Source organism: Narcine bancroftii, chromosome 3, assembly GCF_036971445.1.
Source record: "Narcine bancroftii isolate sNarBan1 chromosome 3, sNarBan1.hap1, whole genome shotgun sequence".
In the NCBI taxonomy this organism is placed as follows: domain Eukaryota; kingdom Metazoa; phylum Chordata; class Chondrichthyes; order Torpediniformes; family Narcinidae; genus Narcine; species Narcine bancroftii.
This window is the reverse complement of record NC_091471.1, coordinates 227,596,565-227,618,239: the sequence shown is the minus strand read 5'-3', so window position 1 is coordinate 227,618,239 and position 21,675 is coordinate 227,596,565. Positions and strand designations below refer to the sequence as shown.

At 39.8% G+C, this 21,675-nt stretch overlaps 1 protein-coding gene across 1 annotated transcript in view; it reads right to left on the bottom strand.

Moving 5' to 3' along the window:
* Window positions 1–21,675, bottom strand: part of prdm5 (PR domain containing 5) — a 516,233-nt gene that overhangs the window by 345,329 nt on the left and 149,229 nt on the right. The window contains exons 9-10 of the mRNA XM_069926793.1: window positions 7,543–7,627; window positions 6,933–7,090 (exon numbers count right to left, since the gene is read on the bottom strand). Of these exons, the coding sequence (XP_069782894.1) occupies window positions 6,933–7,090; window positions 7,543–7,627 (243 nt within the window). The remainder of the gene's footprint in view (window positions 1–6,932; window positions 7,091–7,542; window positions 7,628–21,675) is intronic.

Sequence of the window (21,675 nt, the reverse complement as noted above, 5' to 3'; positions counted from 1 at the left end):
CAATTATGTGAACAGCATCAAGATTTCCAGAAGCTATACCATTAAGAAATATTAAAGCCAAAATGGTGGTAAAGGCTCTGGAAAGATTTTTCACAGTTTTTGGATTACCTAAAGAAATTCAGAGTGATCAAGGATCTAATTTTATGTCTTGGCTGTTTCAACAGTTAATTTATAGGTTGGGAATAAAACAGATTACTTCATCGGCGTACCATCCTGAAACTCTGGGAGCTTTGGAAAGATTTCATTCCACTCTTAAAAATATGATGAGGATTTATTGTTTGGAAAATGGGAAAGATTGGGATGAAAGTATTAATTTATTGTTGTTTGCAGCAAGGGAGGCTGTGCATGAGTCATTAGGTTTCAGCCCTTTTGAAATTGTGTTGATCATCAGGTTAGAGGACCTTTAAAGTTGATAAAAGAACAGTGGGATAATGAGGATGTGCAGTTGGACTTACTGGATTATGTTTCTAAATTTAAAGATAGGCTACAAAAAGTGTGGACTTTGGCTCAAGAGAATTTAGAAATGGCTCAGGGTAAAATGAAGTGTTTATTTCATAGGAAGTGAGGAATTTTAAGGTAGGGAGTAAAGTTTTGATTTTGTTTCCAACACATGACAATCCTTTGAAAGCTAGCTTTTCTAGTCCGTACACAGTTAAATCAAAATTGAATGATGTTAACTACATTGTTAACACTCCAGATAGAAGGAATAAAACTCAGGTTTGTCACATAAATATGTTGAAATCTTATTATGAGGATAATGGTAGTGGAGAACAATCTGTATCAGAGGTGTTGGCTGTTGACAGAGTGGAGGAAGTGGTGGATCATAAGATTATGGAATCAAAATCTTGTGAAGGTAACCTAAAAGAAACCATGGTTCCTGTGCACCTGTCTAACTCAGCAATTTTGAAAAATTTGGAGGAAAATTTAGCTCATCTTAAGTCACAAGAACAGATGCAGTTGAAGGAATTAATTTTAAAATACACAAATCTGTTTCCTGACGTTCCAAAAAGGACATCAGTGATTTATCACGATCTGGATGTCAGAGAAGCAAGCCCATTAAACAACACCCTTACAGAATAAACATTCAGAAAACTAAAATCATGGATCAGGAGGTGGAATATATGTTGAGAAATTATATTATTAGACTTTCAAACTCAGATTGGAGTTCTCCTTGTATTCTGGTACCGAAACCAGATGGAATTGTTAAGTTTTGTACAGATTAAAGGAAGGTTAATTCAGTAACTAAAACTAAGCTTATCGTATTCCAAGAATAGATGAGTGTATTGATAAAATTGGAAAAGCTAAATTTCTTACTAAGTTGGATTTGTTGAAGGGTTACTGGTGTGTGCCTTTAACTGAGAGAGGAAGGAATATTTCAGCTTTTGTGACTCCATCCAGTTTATACGAATATAATGTGTTACCTTTTGGCATGAAAAATCCCCCTGCAACATTTCAAAGGATGGTTAATTTGGTTATCCAAGGGTTAACACATACAGATGCTTATATTGATGACTTGGTCACAAAAAGTGACACATGGGAAGAACATTTGAAGGAATTGGACAAATTGATTGCAAGATTATCTAAAGCAATCTTAACTGTTAACTTAGCGAAGAGTGAATTTGCAAATGCCACGGTAACATACTTGGGTCATGTAGTTGGTCATGGGAAAGTTGCACCTATTCAAGCAAAAGTGAATGCAATTTCTGAGTTTCCTATTCCCAATGGTAAGAAAGCAGTGAGAAGGTTTCAAGAATGGCAGGATATTATAGGAAGTTTTGCAGAAATTTTGCTGAGGTTGCTCTTCCTTTAACAAACCTTTTGAAGAAAGAGTAGAAATTTGTGTGGACTAAAGACTGTCAGACAGATTTAGAAAATTTAAAGGATTATGCTGTGTTAAAATCTCCTGATTTTGATAAACCTTTTTTCTGTAGCAGTGGATGCAAGTGAGGGAGTAGCAGGGTTAGTTTTATTGCAGAAACATAATGAAATTGACCATCCAGTTGCCTACTTTTCATAGAAATTCAATGTTCATCAAAGGAACGATTCCACTATTGAAAAAGAACTATTGTCTATCATGTTTGCTCTGCAGAATTTTGATGTGTATCTCAGTACATCTCAAGAATCAATTGTGATATTTACTGACCACAATTCTCTGGTGTTTTTGAATAAAATGAAGAACAAGAACAGAAGATTTTTTAAACTGAAATTTGATATTACAAGAATATAATCTGCAAATTATTCATATCAGAGGTTCAAATAATATTTTTGTCAATATGTTAAAAGTGATCATGTATAAAATGCTCTCAACATTGTTACTTTATTATAACATGTATATATTGTGAATTGTTATATTTTTATTGGTTTTAAAGATGTTTAGTTATTACTGAATTTGAACTCAAGAGTTAAAATTCTTTTAAAGAAAGGGAGGTGTAATAGACTATAAATATTTGGGATTTTGGTAAGATTAGTGGGTTACATACATACACACTTTTTAAAACAGATCTTATTTGAAAGATTGAAGAATTCATATTCAGTAACATTGTAGGATCTCTGGAGAATGTGATGCACATTTCACAAGTAGGTGTTAATTGAACTGATGCCATAAAATGAATGGACTGGAGACAAACTGGCTACAAGTACCTTTCTGCAAAGTGCTCACAGAAAGGTCACTCCTGACTTTTGTTTATCTAAGACAACATCTTGACCAAGGAGAAGAACTCCTGTTGTTTGCTGGAGAAGGTGGGGGTTTTGTTGAAAGTGAGAGAGTCACATGGGCTTTCTGGCAGTTGGGAGTTGGGGAGAGAGAGAGAGAGAGAGAGAGAGAGAGAGAGAGATGTTAACAAGCTCTCCCAGCTAGTGTGTGGGTGACACAGAAAAGAGGCTGAAGAGTCACGGCTGAAACAAGCCAGGAAGAGCTGGTTGGAAACAGAAAGTTCCAGAGCAGTGGATGGCTGGATATGCGATCTGTCTGATGTTTCTCTTGGAATAAGTGGAACAGAAAGGCACTCTGTGGTGGCCTGAAAGAAAGAGGTTATCATCTGGAGAACCCTGATGGGGCAAGTTTCATCAGCAAGACATTGAGGTGACTAATGGTGGTACCTCAGTTATGGAAATCCTGGAACAACACATCTCTCTCTGCAAACCACACAAGGACCTTCCTGAGTGGTAAACATTTACCTTTCGAGCACCAAAGCCTGGTGAACTTTATACATGTTAAATTCTGTGCACAGTATAAGAATTGCCTTACATCCAGAGAACTTGGAAAAGGGAGAAGTGTGATTGACCTGTGAACCAAAGAACTTTTCTTAAATTTACACACACATTACGTACACTGCGCTTAGAATTAGAAGGGGGTTAATTTGGGTTAGTTAAGTATAGAGATAAGTTAAAGTTTGATTCTGTTTTCATGTTTAAAATTGATTAAAAATAACTTTTGTTTTAAAAACCACTTGTCTTGGTGAATGTCTATTGCTGCTGGGTTTTGGGGTCCTTGGGGCTCATAACATATTCACGTAGGAAGTTGGGGAACATTAAATTAACTTTTATGGAATTTAGCCTATTTAATTGTGTAAAGGTTGCTAACACATTTAATTAAATCAAATGACCCAAGAATGTTTGCTGCTGATGTTTTTTTTGATTGTACTCAGCATCTGATGCCTCTCCTGTCAGATTCCAAAAAGAGTCAGCCAGCATTGATGGAAGCCAGTTGCCCTGATACTGAATTTCCGTGGCCACAATGTTCTGGTGAAACATTTCACTGTGTTCGTCACTGACTGCCCCAAGGTCAGCAGGGAAGACGTCCAATTGTGAATGCAGAAAATGAATTTTCAATGACATGTTGCGCTTCATGATTTTTGTATGTTTGAAGTAGACTTAATATATGACAGGAAATCGCAAAATAGGTTTTATCTAATTAAAAAAGGTATGTGATAGGAGAATTTTAAATCGATTTCATGATCAGCAGGTCAAAATCCATAAAATACACCCAAAATTGTTCAAGAAGAAATATTTTTGTTGTCCAAGATAAAACACAAGATTCTGTTGGCACGGTGGTTAAGTGAAAAAACCCACAAATGCTGGAGAAACTTAGCAGGTCAAAGAGTGCCTTTATGTAACAAAAGGTTTTGGGCTTCATGAAGGGCACAGGCCCAAAATGTTGGTGATGGATCTTCACCTTTGCTATATAAAGGCACTGTTTGACCTGCTGAGTTTCTCCAGTATTTGTGTGTCTGTTGTCCAAGGTCATGTTCAATGTATTGAATGACTGATTCAAATTTCAAAATAGCAGTGTTAAAAGTGCTGAATCTTGGAATTTGTAGCATGTTGCTTTCGGATATGATCAAAGAAGATAAAAATATATCTCATATATATTGCTCAGCAAACTTTGAATTAATTACTACAACACCTTAAAGTTTAAAATGGCAGGGCTTCCGCTGTTGTGGACTCGTAGGGAGTGGAGACAAAGCATTGCCCCATGGGGTCCAACCATCCAGTCCAACTGCCATCAGCTCTGTAAGGCCTTTAATTTAAGATGCTGGAACACGAGTTCTGGCCCCAAGATGATCGGCAGTGGCCACGAATGGTTATAGCTTCTGGGAAGCAGAGGATTGATGCAGGGCATTAGAAAAAACAGGGTGACCATCTCCAGTTTGAAAAGGAGAAGCAGAGGAGATGACCCACAGGACAATGACCACAATATGTTGTTGGTGACTCGAGGCGAGGAACCCACATAGGCTGTGGGCTGCTGGTAACTGCGGTCAAGGGACTCACACCGGGCTGCGGACTGCTGGAGACTGGCTTGAAACTGGCTGAAGGGGTACTAGGTATTGAATTTGGGACATAAGAGGATGTTAAGGGTGCTAAAGGCTTCCTGATTGTGTCAAAAGTTTGCATCTGGATCTCGGAGTACTGATGGTTTGGACTGAAGGCTGTGTGGCTGTGGAGGCTGGAGGAGTGCTGGGGTGAATCCATGGACAATCAGTGACTCTGAGGGACTCTTTTGCTTCTCTTTCTCAAATTAAAGGGCATTGAGCCCTTTCTGACAATAGCAAATCTTTGCCTGCCTTATAGTAAACTAAAGAAAATTTCACATTTTCTGTTTTACTTCATGACAATGTTAAGGTTGTCAAACTAAATGTCATAAACGTTAGCAGGGAAAAGTGCTATGGATGCTGGAAATTTGAAATATGATTGAAGATGTCAGAAGTACTCTGAATCCGCAAGGTGCATAGAGGGAAGAACAAAATTGGAAATTCAGGTCTATATCCGTTCATTATAAAATGTGAATGTCTTTTTTTTACATATAAATAGTGTTATTTTTTCACATTTACCTTCTGGAATGGCCGTTCACACAGAACGACCTGTGTGTGCATATCGCCGCATGTTTGGACAAAGTACCGTAGGTTGAATGTGGGTCGACGTCACCCGTGATGTATAATTTATGTGCGACGCATGGCGTCACTGCTTCGACGTCGTCAGTGACATAATTCACCCACATCCCAAAAGGCCTCCAGACAGAAGATCAAAATTGCTCTTGATCCACAGATCCTGTTAAGTGCCAGCAGCGAATCTCCACCTCACTCCAATGAGTCGACATAGTAGTTCACTGCAAGCTGGGAAGTAAATGTCTCCTTGCTGCAGGTTTCAAGATCGTGAGCTGAATGTGTTAGCATGCATCAGTGCGTCGTATTCGTTAGACCACGGTTGCAGACCACCTGCAGTTCAGTTTGGATTACAAGCCTTCCGCAAAATTGTCTAGGGGGAGCCGCAGATAAAATTTCAGAACAGGAATGAGTCGCTCATTTCCATTCTGATCTTTTTACACAGACTGCGTCAGGGAATTTGGGAATAGTTTCCCGGAACGCAGCGGCTTTGTGAAAAACATAACAGATGCACAAAGTTGAAAACCAAAGTTATGTGCAAGGGAAGTAGTAGAAGGCACAAAAATAGATTTCCAGTTGAGTGAAAGACAAACTTGATTTAAATAACAGAAGGTTCAATAATAAATGAAATTAGCAAAATCAAAATGAGCCCAAGTAGTATTGCAACAGAAATGATAATCTAATAATTGTATTTGTTACCATGTTGTAAGACAAAGCCAAAGTTCTCTGTTTTACATCACTAAAGTTGCAATCAATCAAACCCATTTTCATTCTATCAATTCAGGAAATAAATAGTTCATCTTAATATTTTAATTCAAAACTCTCTCATTCTATGGATACAAAACAACTCTGTGACATTCTTATAGTAGAAAAAAATATTTGCATTACATAACACACCAGATTTCATAAGTTATCTTGCATCTCGAATTAATACAGTGCATTTTTGGACCACAAAGAGCTCAAAACCTGCTGCACACTAGGCTTTATATCAAAGATAATAACATCTGATTGTCCCCTATAAAGAATTAAAATTATTAGGAGCAGATTATAATAAAGGAACCTAAGGTTGGTTGATATCTTAAATTCAAAGCAACAATCGAATAAAATTTGACATAATTCAGAATTGTATTAGCAGCATTAACATCCCCTACCTGCATTTATGAAGTACATTTTTTAGCAAAAGAAGCTTTCAACTGGGAAATTACCAATGACTTACCGATATGCAGAGCTTCCCCAGGTCCTTGTGCTGTGGAAAGGGTGATGTCAGTCAGTGCAGATTACACACATTGTGATGTAAGCAAGATCAAATTTATCAAAGAATGAGTGGCAGTAGGCCATTTTTAAGGTTATTTTTGCAGTCAGTTTCAGGATTAATCATGTACTTGTGTGCATTCTTATATATGCATTTATAAAGATACGCACACAAATATATATCTACTGAATATATATATATATATTTTATATATATATATATATATATTTATATACACACACATACATACATATACAATACTTGTGCATATATATGTATATATACTCATTCATATTTACCTTCTTGTGGTTCTTGTACACATTTCTGTGAGCAAAGCCTTTCCCACAAAGTTTACATTTGTATGGTTTGTCCTCACTATGGATAATTTTATGTGCAGTTACTTGATCCAGACGTTTGAAAGATTTATTGCAGACCTCACAGGTGTAAGGGCGTTTCTCTGCGGAGATGAAGCAGCAAATATTAAGCTGTCAGTTTGTAAAGGAGGAAAGATGAAAGAAAGACTTTATCCAGTGTGGGAATCTTGCAATTAAATCAACACAATTAAGATTAAACCAATTAGACAAACGAGCTTGGATTATGTGCATCGAATTACTTTTGTCAAACAATCTTGGGTATATCTTCTGCTATTTGCACATCTTAAACTATGCCTTCTAAATGCCAAACACTCTTTAATTAGCTTCAATGAATAGAGTACAACTTCAAAGAGATGTAGCTTCACACCATGAACATAAATCAGCTCTCTTTCAGATTAGACAGTTAAGAAGCTGTGACAAATTTATTTTGTGTTACTTAATCACCAAGAAAGCAGGTCACAAGCCAATCCCCAGAAAGTGAAACATCACACTATCCGCTTTCATGAATTTGAAAGAAACACCAGGTTGAAGCTACCTGAATGGGTAATCATGTGGCGCTTTAGCTGGTTTGCTGATATGAATTTCTTGTCACATTCCTGGCAGTTGAAGACCTCATGCATCTTGAAATATAAAGATAAAATATAATTATTGCATGCAAGGATGTTATTAGATAAAAGACAGATTTTCTAAGGTTGCTTTGAGGAGATTTAATGTCTTTTCTGCTTCAGGCGACGATATAATTTATAATTGCACTGTAATTGCCTTCCTAATAATCTCCTAAGAGTATGGTTTTGAAAATAAAACCCAGCGTTTTGAAAATAAAACCCAGCAACTCAACATAGAAAGAGAAGTGTAAGCTACAAATGAAAGAATTTTCATGTCAATACTGATAAAATTAGGCTTGCAATAGTGTAATAAACTGCAAGAGATTTGATACCTGAAGAATTCAGATTCACATACTGGCCTGAATGTCCTGTTATATTAGTTAATTCCACAGCTCACTGCATCCTGGATTATGTTGGAATAAATTTATGATATTAAACACTTTATAACCCCAGAATTCTTCAGTAATGTTAGTATAAAAACCCCATTTCCATCCATAAATCAGCATTGCTCTACATACTTTTTACCATAATACAGAATAAAAAAGGGATATTTATGTGATTCCAATTAATCTTTTTAATACATTCAAAACTAGCAATATTTTGATCAGCTGACACACACTCCACTTTACTAATGCTGGACTAACAGACCTTCCATGTTTTCAAAATTAAGATCCCAGCAATATTTTTTTAAAAATTTTAACATTTATACTGTGTTTTAAGAAATTTGGGTGGGGGAGGGAAATGTTGAGAATGCAACCCTGGTTAGTTTAAAGAGGGTTTAGGAAATGAGACAAGTCAAGTTTACTGTCAACTGACTGTACCCGACGAAACAGGGCTCTCTGGTCCTCGGTGCAAAACGCGCAGACACACAACCAGACATAGCACACATATGGACAAATAATACATATGCAGGACAAGTATATCATCAATACAAATAAATTAATTCATATTGCTTTGTACGTAAAAGTCTCGGCTGGTTAGTGTAAGCAGTTCCTTTGCTCGTTCAGCATTCTCACTGCCTGTGAGAAGTGAGGCCCCAGTGAGTTGAATGACAGTGTGTGAATTGGGGCCATCGTGAGTCAAAAGTCAGCATGAGATGGAGGAACTCAGCAGGTCTTGCAGCATCCACAGGAGGTAAAGATACACAGTGAAACCTCTGTTATCTGGAATCAAGCAACCAGAAAAAAAATAATGCAGAAAATAAATAGATGTATAAAATGAAGTTTAAAATTGGCATGCCTTGCCACTACTTTGCCAAATACCAAACACGCAATCTCAAGCAACTGTAAAATTCACTTATCCAGCATCTACCGGTCCCCATAGGTGCCAGATACCAGGGGTTTTACTGCACTTCCAATGTTTCGGGCCTGAGCCTTGCCTCCAGATCATACCTTGAGGAAAGGCTCGGGGTCGAAACATCGGTAAGATATCTCTTCTGGATGCTTCAAGACCTGATGAGTTGAATGTTATAAAGGAATAAATTGCAAAAAATATCCATAATAAATATATATTTAAAGGATTTAATGGGGTGGGGGGGAGTTGGGGAGAGGCAAATCTCTCCAGTTTTGGTGATATACTATAGAAACGACATGAAAGCCACAGACTGCATGTAAAGTCCTAAGTATGATCTAAAAGTAGGAAATTATAAGCAAGAGCAAGGACAAGATATTTCAATGATTCCCATCACAGGACAGAAGGCAAAGAGGGAAAAGCTACACTTGTTTTAAAATATGAAGTGCTTTGGTAGAACCACCAGGAAAAGATGGTTCTGTTAACTGTTAAAACCACTCTCCAAGATGCCATTGTTTATTAATATTTATTTTAAATATGTATTTGTCCACAGGACCACTTTGACTGATGCTCAAATTTGAATGATTGTGCCTCAGCTGTCTCCAGCTTCTTCAAGCCCTGCGTGGATGAGTGTGTGCCACGCAAACATATTGGGAGAGTCCCAATCAAAAGCTGTGGATGAATCTCAAGATTCCCAACCTTATGAGGGTAAGATTTGCGACCTGATGAGGGTAAGATCTGATGGCATTTAAAGCTGGTGATTCAAATTTTAAAAATTTGAGCAAATCTGATGGGTTTTATTCGCTATAGAATGAAGGCACATCTCTGCTGGTCGAATGTCCTGAACTGAGGAGGGGGTTTGAGGGTCAGCCAGCTTTATTCAGGAGCCTGCAGAGGAGACACAGGTACAGTCAGCCAATGGGTGTGCCCAGACAGGTAAATATATACATACAGTGGTTTACCACACATGGTAACAGTCCCTCTGGCCCACAAGCCTGTGCCACCCAATTAACCTACAACCTTCGCACCTTTCTCTGCGGGATGTCCAGGTATGACCTGCAGAAGGCCATCACAAAGAGGAAATTCCAATAGATGCTAGAGAGAGAGCCAGATACTTGCTGGCTATGGCAGGGATTGCAGGCCATTATAGCCTACAAGGTGAAGCCGAACTCCATAAATGGCTATGATGCTTCATTACCTGATGAGCTGAACACCGAATATGGTCGCTTTGAAAATGGGGTGGGGAAAAATGACCAACACCACCCAGTCCATGCTCTGTTCTCACTACTCCCATTCGGAAAGAGGTCTATGTGCCAAAACACTCACACCACCAGGTTCAGGAACAGCTGCTACCCCTCCACCATCAGACTCCTCAATGACAAAATTAGACTAATTTAAGGACTCTTACTTGTGATTTGCTTTTTTATTATCTCTGTATTGCACAATTTGTTTACCATATAACTATATACACCACAGAACAGGCCAGTTTGGCCCTATTAGTCCATGCTGGAACAAATCCCCATCCTCCTAGTCCCACTGACCAGCACCTGGTCCATACCCCTCCAATCCTCTCCCCTCCATGAAATTATCCAGTCTTTCCTTAAATGTAAATAGCGTTCCTGTTTAAACCACCTCCGCCGGAAGCTTATTCCACCTCCCAACCACCCTTTGCGTGAAGAAATTTCCCCTCATGTTCTCCTTATAATTTTCCCCTTTCAATTTCAAACCATGGCCTCTGGTTTGAATATCCCCCACTCTTAATTGAAAAAGCCTATCCATGTTGACTTTCTCTGTCCCTTTTAAAATCTTGAACACCTCCATCAAATCCCCCCTCAATCTTCTACGCTCCAGAGAAAAAAGCCCCAGGCTGCTCAACCTTTCTCTGTAACTTAAACCCTGTCAACATTCTCGTGAACCTTCTCTGCACTCTCTCTATTTTGTTTATATCCTTCCTATAATTTGGTGACCAAAATTGCACACAGTATTCCAAATTTGGCCTCACCAATGCTTTGTACAATTTCATCATAACATCCCAACTCTTGAATTCAATACTCCAATTTATGAAGGCCAACATTCCAAATGCCTTCTTCATCACTCTATCTACCTGAGTATCAACTTTGAGGGTACTATTTACCATAACTCCTAAATCCCTTTGTTGCTCTGCACTCCTCAATTGTCTACCATTCAATGTATATGGCCTATTTAGATTTGCCTTTCCAAAATCTAACACTTCACATTTATCTGTATTAAATTCCATCAGCCATTTCTCAGCCCACTCCTCTAGCTTTCCTATATCTCTTTTTAAGCTACAGTAATTTTCCTCACTGTCCACAATACCACCAATCTTTGTATCATCTGCAAACTTACTTATCCAATTCACCACCCCTTCTTCCAGATCGTTAATATATATAACAAACAATAGTGGACCCAGGACCGAACCCTGAGGAACTCCACTAGTCACCGGCCTCCAATTGGACAAACAATTGTCTACCACTACTCTCTGACATCTTCCATCCAACCATTGCTGAATCCATTTTACTACCTCTTTATTTATACCTAATGCCTCCACCTTTTTTCCTAACCTCTTGTGGGGAACTTTGTCAAAAGCTTTACTAAAGTCTAAATAGACAACATCCACAGCCTTCCCTTCATCAATCTTTTCCATAACCCCCTCAAAATACTCTATAAGGTTTGTTAAGCATGATCTACCCCTGACAAAACCATGCTGACTACTACCTATCAATCCCTGTTCATCCAAATATTTGTAAATGCCATCCCTCAAAACACTTTCCATCAACTTACCCACCACAGACGTTCATTATGTACTTAAAGTTCTTTATTTGTTTACATATTTACACTGTGTACAGTTTTTTTTTGCACTACCAATAAGTGGGAATTCTGCCGCGTCCACTGGAAAAAGAATCTCAGGGTTGTATGTGATGTATGTAGTCTGACAATAATTCTGAAATCTACTATAATAAAATGCTTTGAGAGATTGGACATGGCCAGAATAAACTCACACTGAAGTAAATATCTGAACACTCTGTCATAATCACTCCACTACACATGCAATATCACTAGTTCTCCACTCAGCTCTGGATCACCTCAACAACAGCTGCGTTAGACAATGGCAGCACAAACATTAAGCTACTCTTCATCAACTATAACTCAGCCAGCTCTCAACATCATCATACCCTGAGTTCTGGACGATATCCTCCAAAACCTGGGCACTGCACGCCCTTCAGCAAATGGTTCCTTGACTTCCTCATCAGAGAACAAATTGGAAATGACGTTTCCTCCTCACTGATGATCAACACAGGTGCACCACAAAGCTGCATGCTTTGCCCACTGCTCAACTCACTACACACCGATGACAGTGAGGCTAGGCACAATTCAAATGCCACTCACAAATTTGTCAATTACACCATGGTCATCAGCGTAATCACAGATGGCAATGAGGAAGTGCACAGGAGGGAGATAGATCAGCTCATTGCACTCAATGTCAGCAAAATCAAGAAGCTGATTGTGGACTTCAGGAAGGGAAATCAGGAGAACACAAGGCAGTCTTCATCAAGGGGTCAGCAGCGGAAGGGGTCAAGAACTTCAAATTCCTGGTTGCCAACAATTCTGGTGCCTTCATGTCAATGCAATCACAAAGCAGGTTCACCAGTGGCAATATTTTGTGAAGAGTTTGAAAAGATTTAGTATGTTACCAAAGTCTTGCAAATTTCCACAGCATACTGATTGGTTGCATCCCTGTCTGGTAGGGAGATGCTAATGCACAGGACAAGAAAAAAATTTGTGAACTCAGCTAGCACCATCACGAGCATCAGTCTCCACTTCATCGAGGAATCTACATTAAGAAAGCAGCCACTATCCTCAAGGTCTCTCACCACCTTCACACTGATACCATCAGGAAAGAGGTACAGGAGGCTGAAGATGAACATCCAGGACAGTTTCTACCCTTCTCCATCAGATTTCTGAATGGGCAATGAACCACAGATACTACCTGACTTTCTTGTATTTCTGCACTAATTTATTTAATTTCAAACATACATTTATAGTAATAGTTTCATTGTAATTCTGCTACAAAGCAACAAATTTTGTGGCATCTTTAAGACACTAAATTCTGATTCTGATTTTGTATGTGTGGTATGTCGGTATGTGTGTTTACATTGTTTTGGACTGTGGACTGAAGAACACTGTTCCGTCGGGTTGCACTGGTAAATAAACTTGAAGCATAATTTCCTCTGTTAGGGAGTCAGTAACAATGAGTCATTGATTTAAAACACTCCTTCAGAGAATGTGAGAAGTGCAGTTTGGATAAATATTGTTGTTTGATTTGTTATTGTTTTAAATACAACATAGAACAATACAGCACAGTACAGGCTCTTCGACCCTCTATGTTGTGCTGACCCATACATTCTTTCCTAAAATTAAGATTCTTAACCCTCCCTACCCCATATACCTCTATCTTTCTTCCATCTATGTGCCTGTCTATTTCATTGCTCATTAATGCAATATATTAATGCAATAAATTAATGCATTAACAATGGCGTGAAGCAAGGCTGTGTTCTCGCACCAACCCTCTTTTCAATCTTCTTCAGCATGATGCTGAACCAAGCCATGAAAGACCCCAACAATGAAGACGCTGTTTACATCCGGTACCGCACGGATGGCAGTCTCTTCAATCTGAGGCGCCTGCAAGCTCACACCAAGACACAAGAGAAACTTGTCCGTGAACTACTCTTTGCAGACGATGCCGCTTTAGTTGCCCATTCAGAGCCAGCTCTTCAGCGCTTGACGTCCTGCTTTGCGGAAACTGCCAAAATGTTTGGCCTGGAAGTCAGCCTGATGAAAACTGAGGTCCTCCATCAGCCAGCTCCCCACCATGACTACCAGCCCCCCCACATCTCCATCGGGCACACAAAACTCAAAACGGTCAACCAGTTTACCTATCTCGGCTGCACCATTTCATCAGATGCAAGGATCGACAACGAGATAGACAACAGACTTGCCAAGGCAAATAGCGCCTTTGGAAGACTACACAAAAGAGTCTGGAAAAACAACCAACTGAAAAACCTCACAAAGATAAGCGTATACAGAGCCGTTGTCATACCCACACTCCTGTTCGGCTCCGAATCATGGGTCATCTACCGGCACCACCTACGGCTCCTAGAACGCTTCCACCAGCGTTGTCTCCGCTCCATCCTCAACATCCATTGGAGCGCTTACACCCCTAACGTCGAAGTACTCGAAATGGCAGAGGTCGACAGCATCGAGTCCACGCTGCTGAAGATCCAGCTGCGCTGGATGGGTCACGTCTCCAGAATGGAGGACCATCGCCTTCCCAAGATCCTGTTATATGGCGAGCTCTCCACTGGCCACCGTGACAGAGGTGCACCAAAGAAAAGGTACAAGGACTGCCTAAAGAAATCTCTTGGTGCCTGCCACATTGACCACCGCCAGTGGGCTGATAACGCCTCAAACCGTGCATCTTGGCGCCTCACAGTTTGGCGGGCAGCAACCTCCTTTGAAGAAGACCGCAGAGCCCACCTCACGAACAAAAGGCAAAGGAGGAAAAACCCAACACCCAACCCCAACCAACCAATTTTCCCTTGCAACCGCTGCAATCGTGTCTGCCTGTCCCGCATCGGACTTGTCAGCCACAAACGAGCCTGCAGCTGACGTGGACTTTTTACCCCCTCCATAAATCTTCGTCCGCGAAGCCAAGCCAAAGAAAGAATGCAATATAATATTCTTATTGCTTCAAATTGTTTATCATTTATTTTTAAAAAGATGCAATGAACTGCTCCTCATTCAGCCACCCTATTTATGCCTCTCGTAATCTTGTAGACTTCTATCAAGTCTCCTCTCATCCTTCATTGCTCCAAAGAGAAAAGTCCCAGATCTGCTAACCTTGCCTCATAAGACTTGTTTCCCAATCTAGGTAACATCCTGATAAATCTCCTCTGCACCCTCTCCATAGCTTCCACATCCTTCCTATAATGAGGTGACCGGAACTGAATGCAATAGTCTAAGTGGGGTCTCACCAGAGATTTGTAAAGTTGCAATATGACCTCTCTACTCTTGAACTCAATCCCCCATTAATGAAGCCCAGCATCCCATAGGCCTTCTTAAATATCCTATCAACCTGTGCAGCAGTCTTGAGGGATGTATGGATTTGAACCCCAAGGTCCCTCTGTTCATCCACAAACTTAAGTAACTGACCATTAACCCTGTACTCAGGCTTCTGGTTTTTCCTTCCAAAATGCATCACCTCACATTTATCCAGATTAAAATCCATCTGTCGCTTCTTCGCCAAACTCTGCATCCAGTCTATATCCCCTTGTAACCTTCTACAACTTTCATTTCCATCTACAACTCATCCAATCTTCATATCTTCTGAAAATGTACTGAACCATCCTTCCATTTATTCATCCAGGTCATTTATAAAAATCACAAAGAGCGGGAGTCCCAGAACAGATCCTTACGGTACTCCACTAGTCACTGACCTCCAGGAAGAATACTTTCCTTCCACTACTACTCTCTGCTTTCTTCCTACAACCCATTTGTTTTCCACACAGCCACGGTTCCACTGATCCCCTGCCTCATGATTTTCTGGATAAGCCTCTCATGTGGGACTTTTTCAAATGCCTTACTAATGTCCATGTAGACCACATCTACCACCCTACCCTCATCTTTTGTTACCTTCTCAAAAAAATTCAAGTTGGCTCATGAGCCACAATCTTTCTTCACAAAGCCATGCTGACTATCCTTGAGTAGACTGTACTTCTCCAAACGCTCATAGATCTTATCCTTAAGAATCCTCTCCAATAGTTTGCACACCACTGAGGCAAGACTCACCCCGGACAATAATTCCCAGGATTCTCCCTATTAATTTTTTTAAACAAGGGGAACACATTTGCCATTCTCCAAACCTCCGGCACCACAAATATTTTACACAAAAATGAATGAGGAGCAGTTCATTGCATCTTTTTAAAAATAAATGATAAACAATTTGAAGCAATAAGAATATTATATTGCATTAATGAGCAATGATCTACAACAGGTGCAAACTGATCATCAATTGAGTGTAAAACCAGTGGAGGGCCATCATCTATTGGTGGACCTCCACTGGTTTTATACTCAATTGTCAACAGATCAGGATATTTAGGTATTTAAATATAGACATACAGCATGGAAACAGGCCATTTCGGCCCACGAGTTCATGTTGCCCAATTTTGACCCCATTGACCGACATCCCCAGTACGTTTTGATCAGTGGCAGGAAACTGTAGCCCCTGAGGAAAACCCACGCAGACACGGGGAGAACTTGCAAACTCCTTACAGACAGGGCAGGATTAAAACCCTGGTCCCGATCGCTGGTGCTGTAAAGGCGATGCAGTAACCACTATACCAACCATGCCACCCAAATACATGCAAGGATTTAAAATTATAGAATCGCCAAAAAAAAAGTTTCAGTAAATTTTGCTTGATTTTTAAAAATTTCTTATTTGTACAAAATCAATAACATTTCTTTGACTATTTTCAATATTTGTACCAACTGCAGCTTGAAATTTTAAGTAAATGAAAACAATTGAGACTCATTAAATTATAAATATTTTACCATATTACAGAAATTCACTAATTACTACATTGATCTCTGATATCTGCCATTTTTTTTAAAATCCAGACCATCTGGAAAACCTTTTAATCTATTCCTCGTCATGACACCATCTGCACCAAACAGCAACAGCTTCAGGGTATCCATACAATCCCAACAGCATTATACAGCAGATAAACATTGTGCATCATCCGTAGACAGATGGGGAAAGAATTCAGAAAGCAGAGTTCCAAAGGGATTTGGGAGACATAATGCAGGATTTCCTAAAGGTTATCTTGCCGGTTGGATCAGTAGTAAATAAGACAAATGCAATGCTAGTATTAATTTTGAGAGGGCAAGAATATTAAAGCAAAGATGTTGTGCTGGGGCTTTATAAGGTGTTGGTCAGATCCCATTTGGGGTATTGTGAGCAGTTTCGAGCCCCATATCCAAGGAAGGGTATGCTGGCATTGGACAGCAGGTTTATAAAAATGATTCTGGATACAAGAGGGTTAACATATGAGGAGCGTTTAATGCCTCTTTGCCTGGAGTTTAGAAGGATTAAGTGGGATCTCATTGAAACCTACCTAATCTTGAAAAGGCCGGAGGATGAACATACTGAAATGTTTCCAGTTGTGGGAGAGTCTAGGACCAAAGGGAACAGCTTCATGATAAGAGGCCATCCCTTCAGAAAAGAGAGATTTCTTCAGCCAGAGGTGGTGAATCTGTAGATTCATTGCTACAGATGGCTCTGGAAAAAAGGTTGAGAATGGCTGATTTAATGCATAGATTGTTTAAATTGACTGGCTCCAGAATTCAAATATCCTTCAAAGACCTCAGAATATGCTGCACCTTACAAAATTGGTTTTGCAGTTTTCGAAGTTCTTTTTCAAAGGTAGCCTTAGAAAGTCATGACCTTACTGGCAGTATTCCTTTACTGAAATCTTCAGGGTAGGTGAGGCAAGTTTCTCTGTGGGTTCATGCCCTCCAAGCCCAAATCGTCGGTTCTGTATCTTTATATCTGCTATATAAAGTACACTGTTTGACCTGCTGAGTTTCTCCAGCTTCATGTTTTTTTATTCCAACCACGGTGTCTGCACACTTTCATGTTTTACTTCTTGAATTACAGAAGGCTGATCCTTACTGCTTCATTCTACCCCTCAGAGAGTCGGCAGGACTGCACACGATGAAGAGCGGTAGAGGTGGGATGAGGAGTGCTTGCCTTATTTCTGCAGGAAACTGTCATGTTCCCAAGCAGATTAGTACTCAGTTCACGTGCAGCTTCTCTGTCCTTAAAACAGAGTTTCACGTTGCTGTTGTGCCAGAACTCTGTGTGAATTTACAGCAGAAATCTGCTTACAGGTCGCATCACTACCCTCGATAAAGATATCAGAGATGCTCCCTGCCCATATATTGTTGGACCGAACATCTTCGAGCTGCTCTTGTACAGCAAGATTAAGGTGAAACTGCAGAGAAGTAGAAATTGCCTTCGGATTGCCACAGTGGCTGTCACCTGTCACATGAATGGACAGCTGTTGAATGCATGTCAAGAAGCTTGTGTCATGTTCAGAAAAAAAAGGTCATGATCTCCTGCCTCCACACATCTGGCAAAGGCATTGAATAGGCTCTTCTGTGTTCCTCTCTTCACATACATTCAGTCAGGGAGACCTGATGCCCAGGCACAATGTTCTTATCCATCAGACATCACAAGACCATGTTATTGTGTCTTTGCCTGAATCCTCTGGGGGCAGTAGGGTTGCATGGTCTTGCCCTGCACACCAAATTCCAGAACCCAGCACCTTGGTGTTTCTCCTATCTCCCCTGTGACATGTCAACACATTCTGCTCGTCCATTGCATTCCCATCTCGGTAGAAACATTGTGGAGCGACTGATCGCTAAAGTACTTTAATCATTATTATCATCTTTCTGCTGACCCTCCAGTCTCCACCCACTCTTCCATGGACTTCATCTCCCCTTGCTCCTCCCACTTTGATTCATGCCATTCTGCTAATGGGCTATAGGACACCTCTCCTCATACTCTGGAGGAATCAGTCCACATAAACATAAATAACATCCATGCACAATCCTTCAAATTGTTATGGCGGTGCCAAGAGTCATGAGGAAAAAAAAACAGCAGTAGATCAAATTAAATGGATGTCGTCATTAAAACAGAGCACAACTTATTAATGAGGTGGTTTGCTGTCCTGTGGTCGCCATGGTAGGAGAAGCAAGGTGGCCTCCTTCAGCCTGCTGAGTTTCCAAATTGCGAGGATGGCCTCCTTCTTATCACTCATTGTTTTAACCTCATTGAAGGAGATGAGGTCACTGAATGCATCGTGTGAGAATGAGTGGACAGCTGTCTGAATACAGCACCCTCCATAATGTTTGGGACAGACAGCTTTTTCCTTTATTTGTCCCTGTACTCTGCAGTTTAAAATTTGTGATCAAACAATTCATACATGATTAAAGTGCACATTTCAGCTTTTATTTGAAAAGGTATTTGTGCTCATTTTGGTTTGACCATGTAGAAATTACAGCACTTTTTGAACATAGTCCCGTCATTTCAGGGCTCCATAATACTTGGAACAGAGCAATGGTATGTATATTATAGTAGTCATGTTTAGTACTTTGTTGCATATCCATTGCATGCAATGACTGCTTGAAGTCAATAGACATCACCAGGTGCTGAATATCTTCTCTGGTGATGCTCTGCCAGGCCTCTATTGCAGCCATCTTCAGCTCCTGCTTGTTTCGGGCACTTGTCCCCTTTTGTTTCCTCTTTATCGTATGGAAGGCATGCTCAATTGGATTAGATCGGGTGACTGACTTGGACATTCAAGAATGCTCCAGTATCTAGCTTTGAAAAACTCCTTTGTTGCTTTAGCAGTGTGTTTGGAATCATTGTCTTAACGTAGGATGAAGTACCATCCAATGAGTTTGGAGGCATTTGCTCGAATTCGAGCAGATCACGTTTCTGTACAGCTAAGAATTAATTTTGCTACTGCAATCGGGAGTTAAATCATCGATGAAGGTAAGTGTACCGGTACCTGTGGCAGCCATACATGCCCAGGCTATAACACCCCCACCACCATGTTTCATACATGAGGTGGTATGCTTTGGATCCTGGCAGTTCCTTTAAAATTCCACAGTTTGCACTTGCCATCACTCCAATACAAGTTCATCTTGGTCTCATCTGTCCACATGATCTTTTTCCAGAATTCTGCAGACTGTATTGCCATAACTTGGAAGTCTGATACAGATCTGGGTATAGAAAGATGGCAAGCTGAAGTCCAGAGCTGTATACCACTTGAGAAAATTATGTATAATTTAAGAGACAAATACTATATATTTTGGAAGATATGGAGCTCATATTTACAAAGTTTGGGAGTAATTATTTAAATGACAATCCCTTCTTCTTAAGGTCTCAGTATACTAAAAGAAACTTTAAAGTAATAGGTACTCCTGTTGAGGGTCTCTTGTCCCCTTCTTATTCTTCTTTTCTTTTTTATCCTTTTTCTTTTGTAGGGGATAGAGGGGGAGGAAGTGGTATATAGTGGGGGGGGGGTGGGGGTGGTATTTTATCTTTCTTATTATATGCCATTTATATGGTTTCTAATCATGTGTATTTTTTGTGGTTCTATATTTATAAATAGATTTTTTTTCAAAACTCCTCGGCTTTCATTCTTAAAATGGAGGAGACAATTATTTCACAAGGCCAAAATCTAATATGGGAGATTGTGAACATATTCAGAGCAATCCCCCTTCAGAAACTTACTAAAATCTATCAATTAGGAATAAATATTACATGGCTTCTTTTAAAACAATATCAACATGAACATCACCCCAAGCTATCCAAATCCTAAACACTTTCTTTTCACTGATCTCCTTTAGCAGAAGGTACAGAAGCCTGAAGTTCGGCACTTCTAGGTTCAAGAATTCCCCCCCCCCCCCCAATCGCAATCAGGTTTTTAAACCTCCCCATGCTACCTTCACCATAAGTTACAGCAATGATATGTCTGCATTAAGAAAGAAAATGTTGCTTTTGCACCACTATTTATCTCTCCTTTTATATTTATTATCTTTTTTTCTCATGTTGTTCATTTATACTTCTAGTTGTTTGGGATGTTTTTGTACCTGGGTAGCTGCAGCAAGAAAGAATTCTGTAACATATGTACATTATACTTCTACATTTGATAATAAACTCTCATCATCACCAATATCATCATTTACTGCAATCCAAATGTTTCTATCCTCTACGATGGTCTTTTAAAGCTTCAGGCAAGATTCTCTATTGTTTTGTAACAAATAGCACACTTTCTGTTTTCCCTGTAACCATCAGGAAAGAGATCTAGGTGCCAACAAGACTCGCACCACCAGGTTCAGGAGCAGCTTCTCCCCTCCACCATCAGACTCCTCATCGACAAACTCACTCAGGGACTCGTTCAAGAACTCTTACTTGCGAATTTTATTGTTTTGTCTTTTTTTTCCCTCTCTGTACTGCACAGTCAGTTGTTTAAATTTGTTTACATGTATACGCTGTGTACAGTTTTCTTTTTGCACTATCAATTGTGGTAATTCTGCCTTGCCTGCAGGAAAAAGAATCTCGGGGTTGTATGTGATGTAATGTGTGTTCTTTGACAGTAAATCTGAAATCTGACTCTGAAATCATGTGGAGTTATCAGAAAAAAATGCGTCCATAAAGGGGGCCATCTGAGCTCGTCCAACAGCCCCCAACATTTGCTCAAGGTTCCAAATTTAGCAGCAATTCTGTTTCTCTGAACACAACTACACAAGAATGAAATCAAGGGAGTAACTTTTAAATCTTTAAATATATATCACTGAAATTTAATTTTAATTATTTTTTTCCACATTTTTTTTTACATTTAGATAAATACAACGGCAACAGGCCATTTTGGCCTGTGAGTCCATGCTGTTAAATTTATACCATATTAACCTACACACCTGGTACCTTTTGAATGGTGGGAGGAGACCGGAAGCCCCTGGGGAAAACCACGTGGACACGGGGAAAACGTACAAACTACTTAGTGCTCTAAGGGCGTTGTGCTAACCATTACACCAACTGTGCCACCCAATTTTAAATTTAGACATACAGCATGATAACAGGCCATTTTGGCCCATGAGTCCAAGCTGGGGAATCTACATCCAAT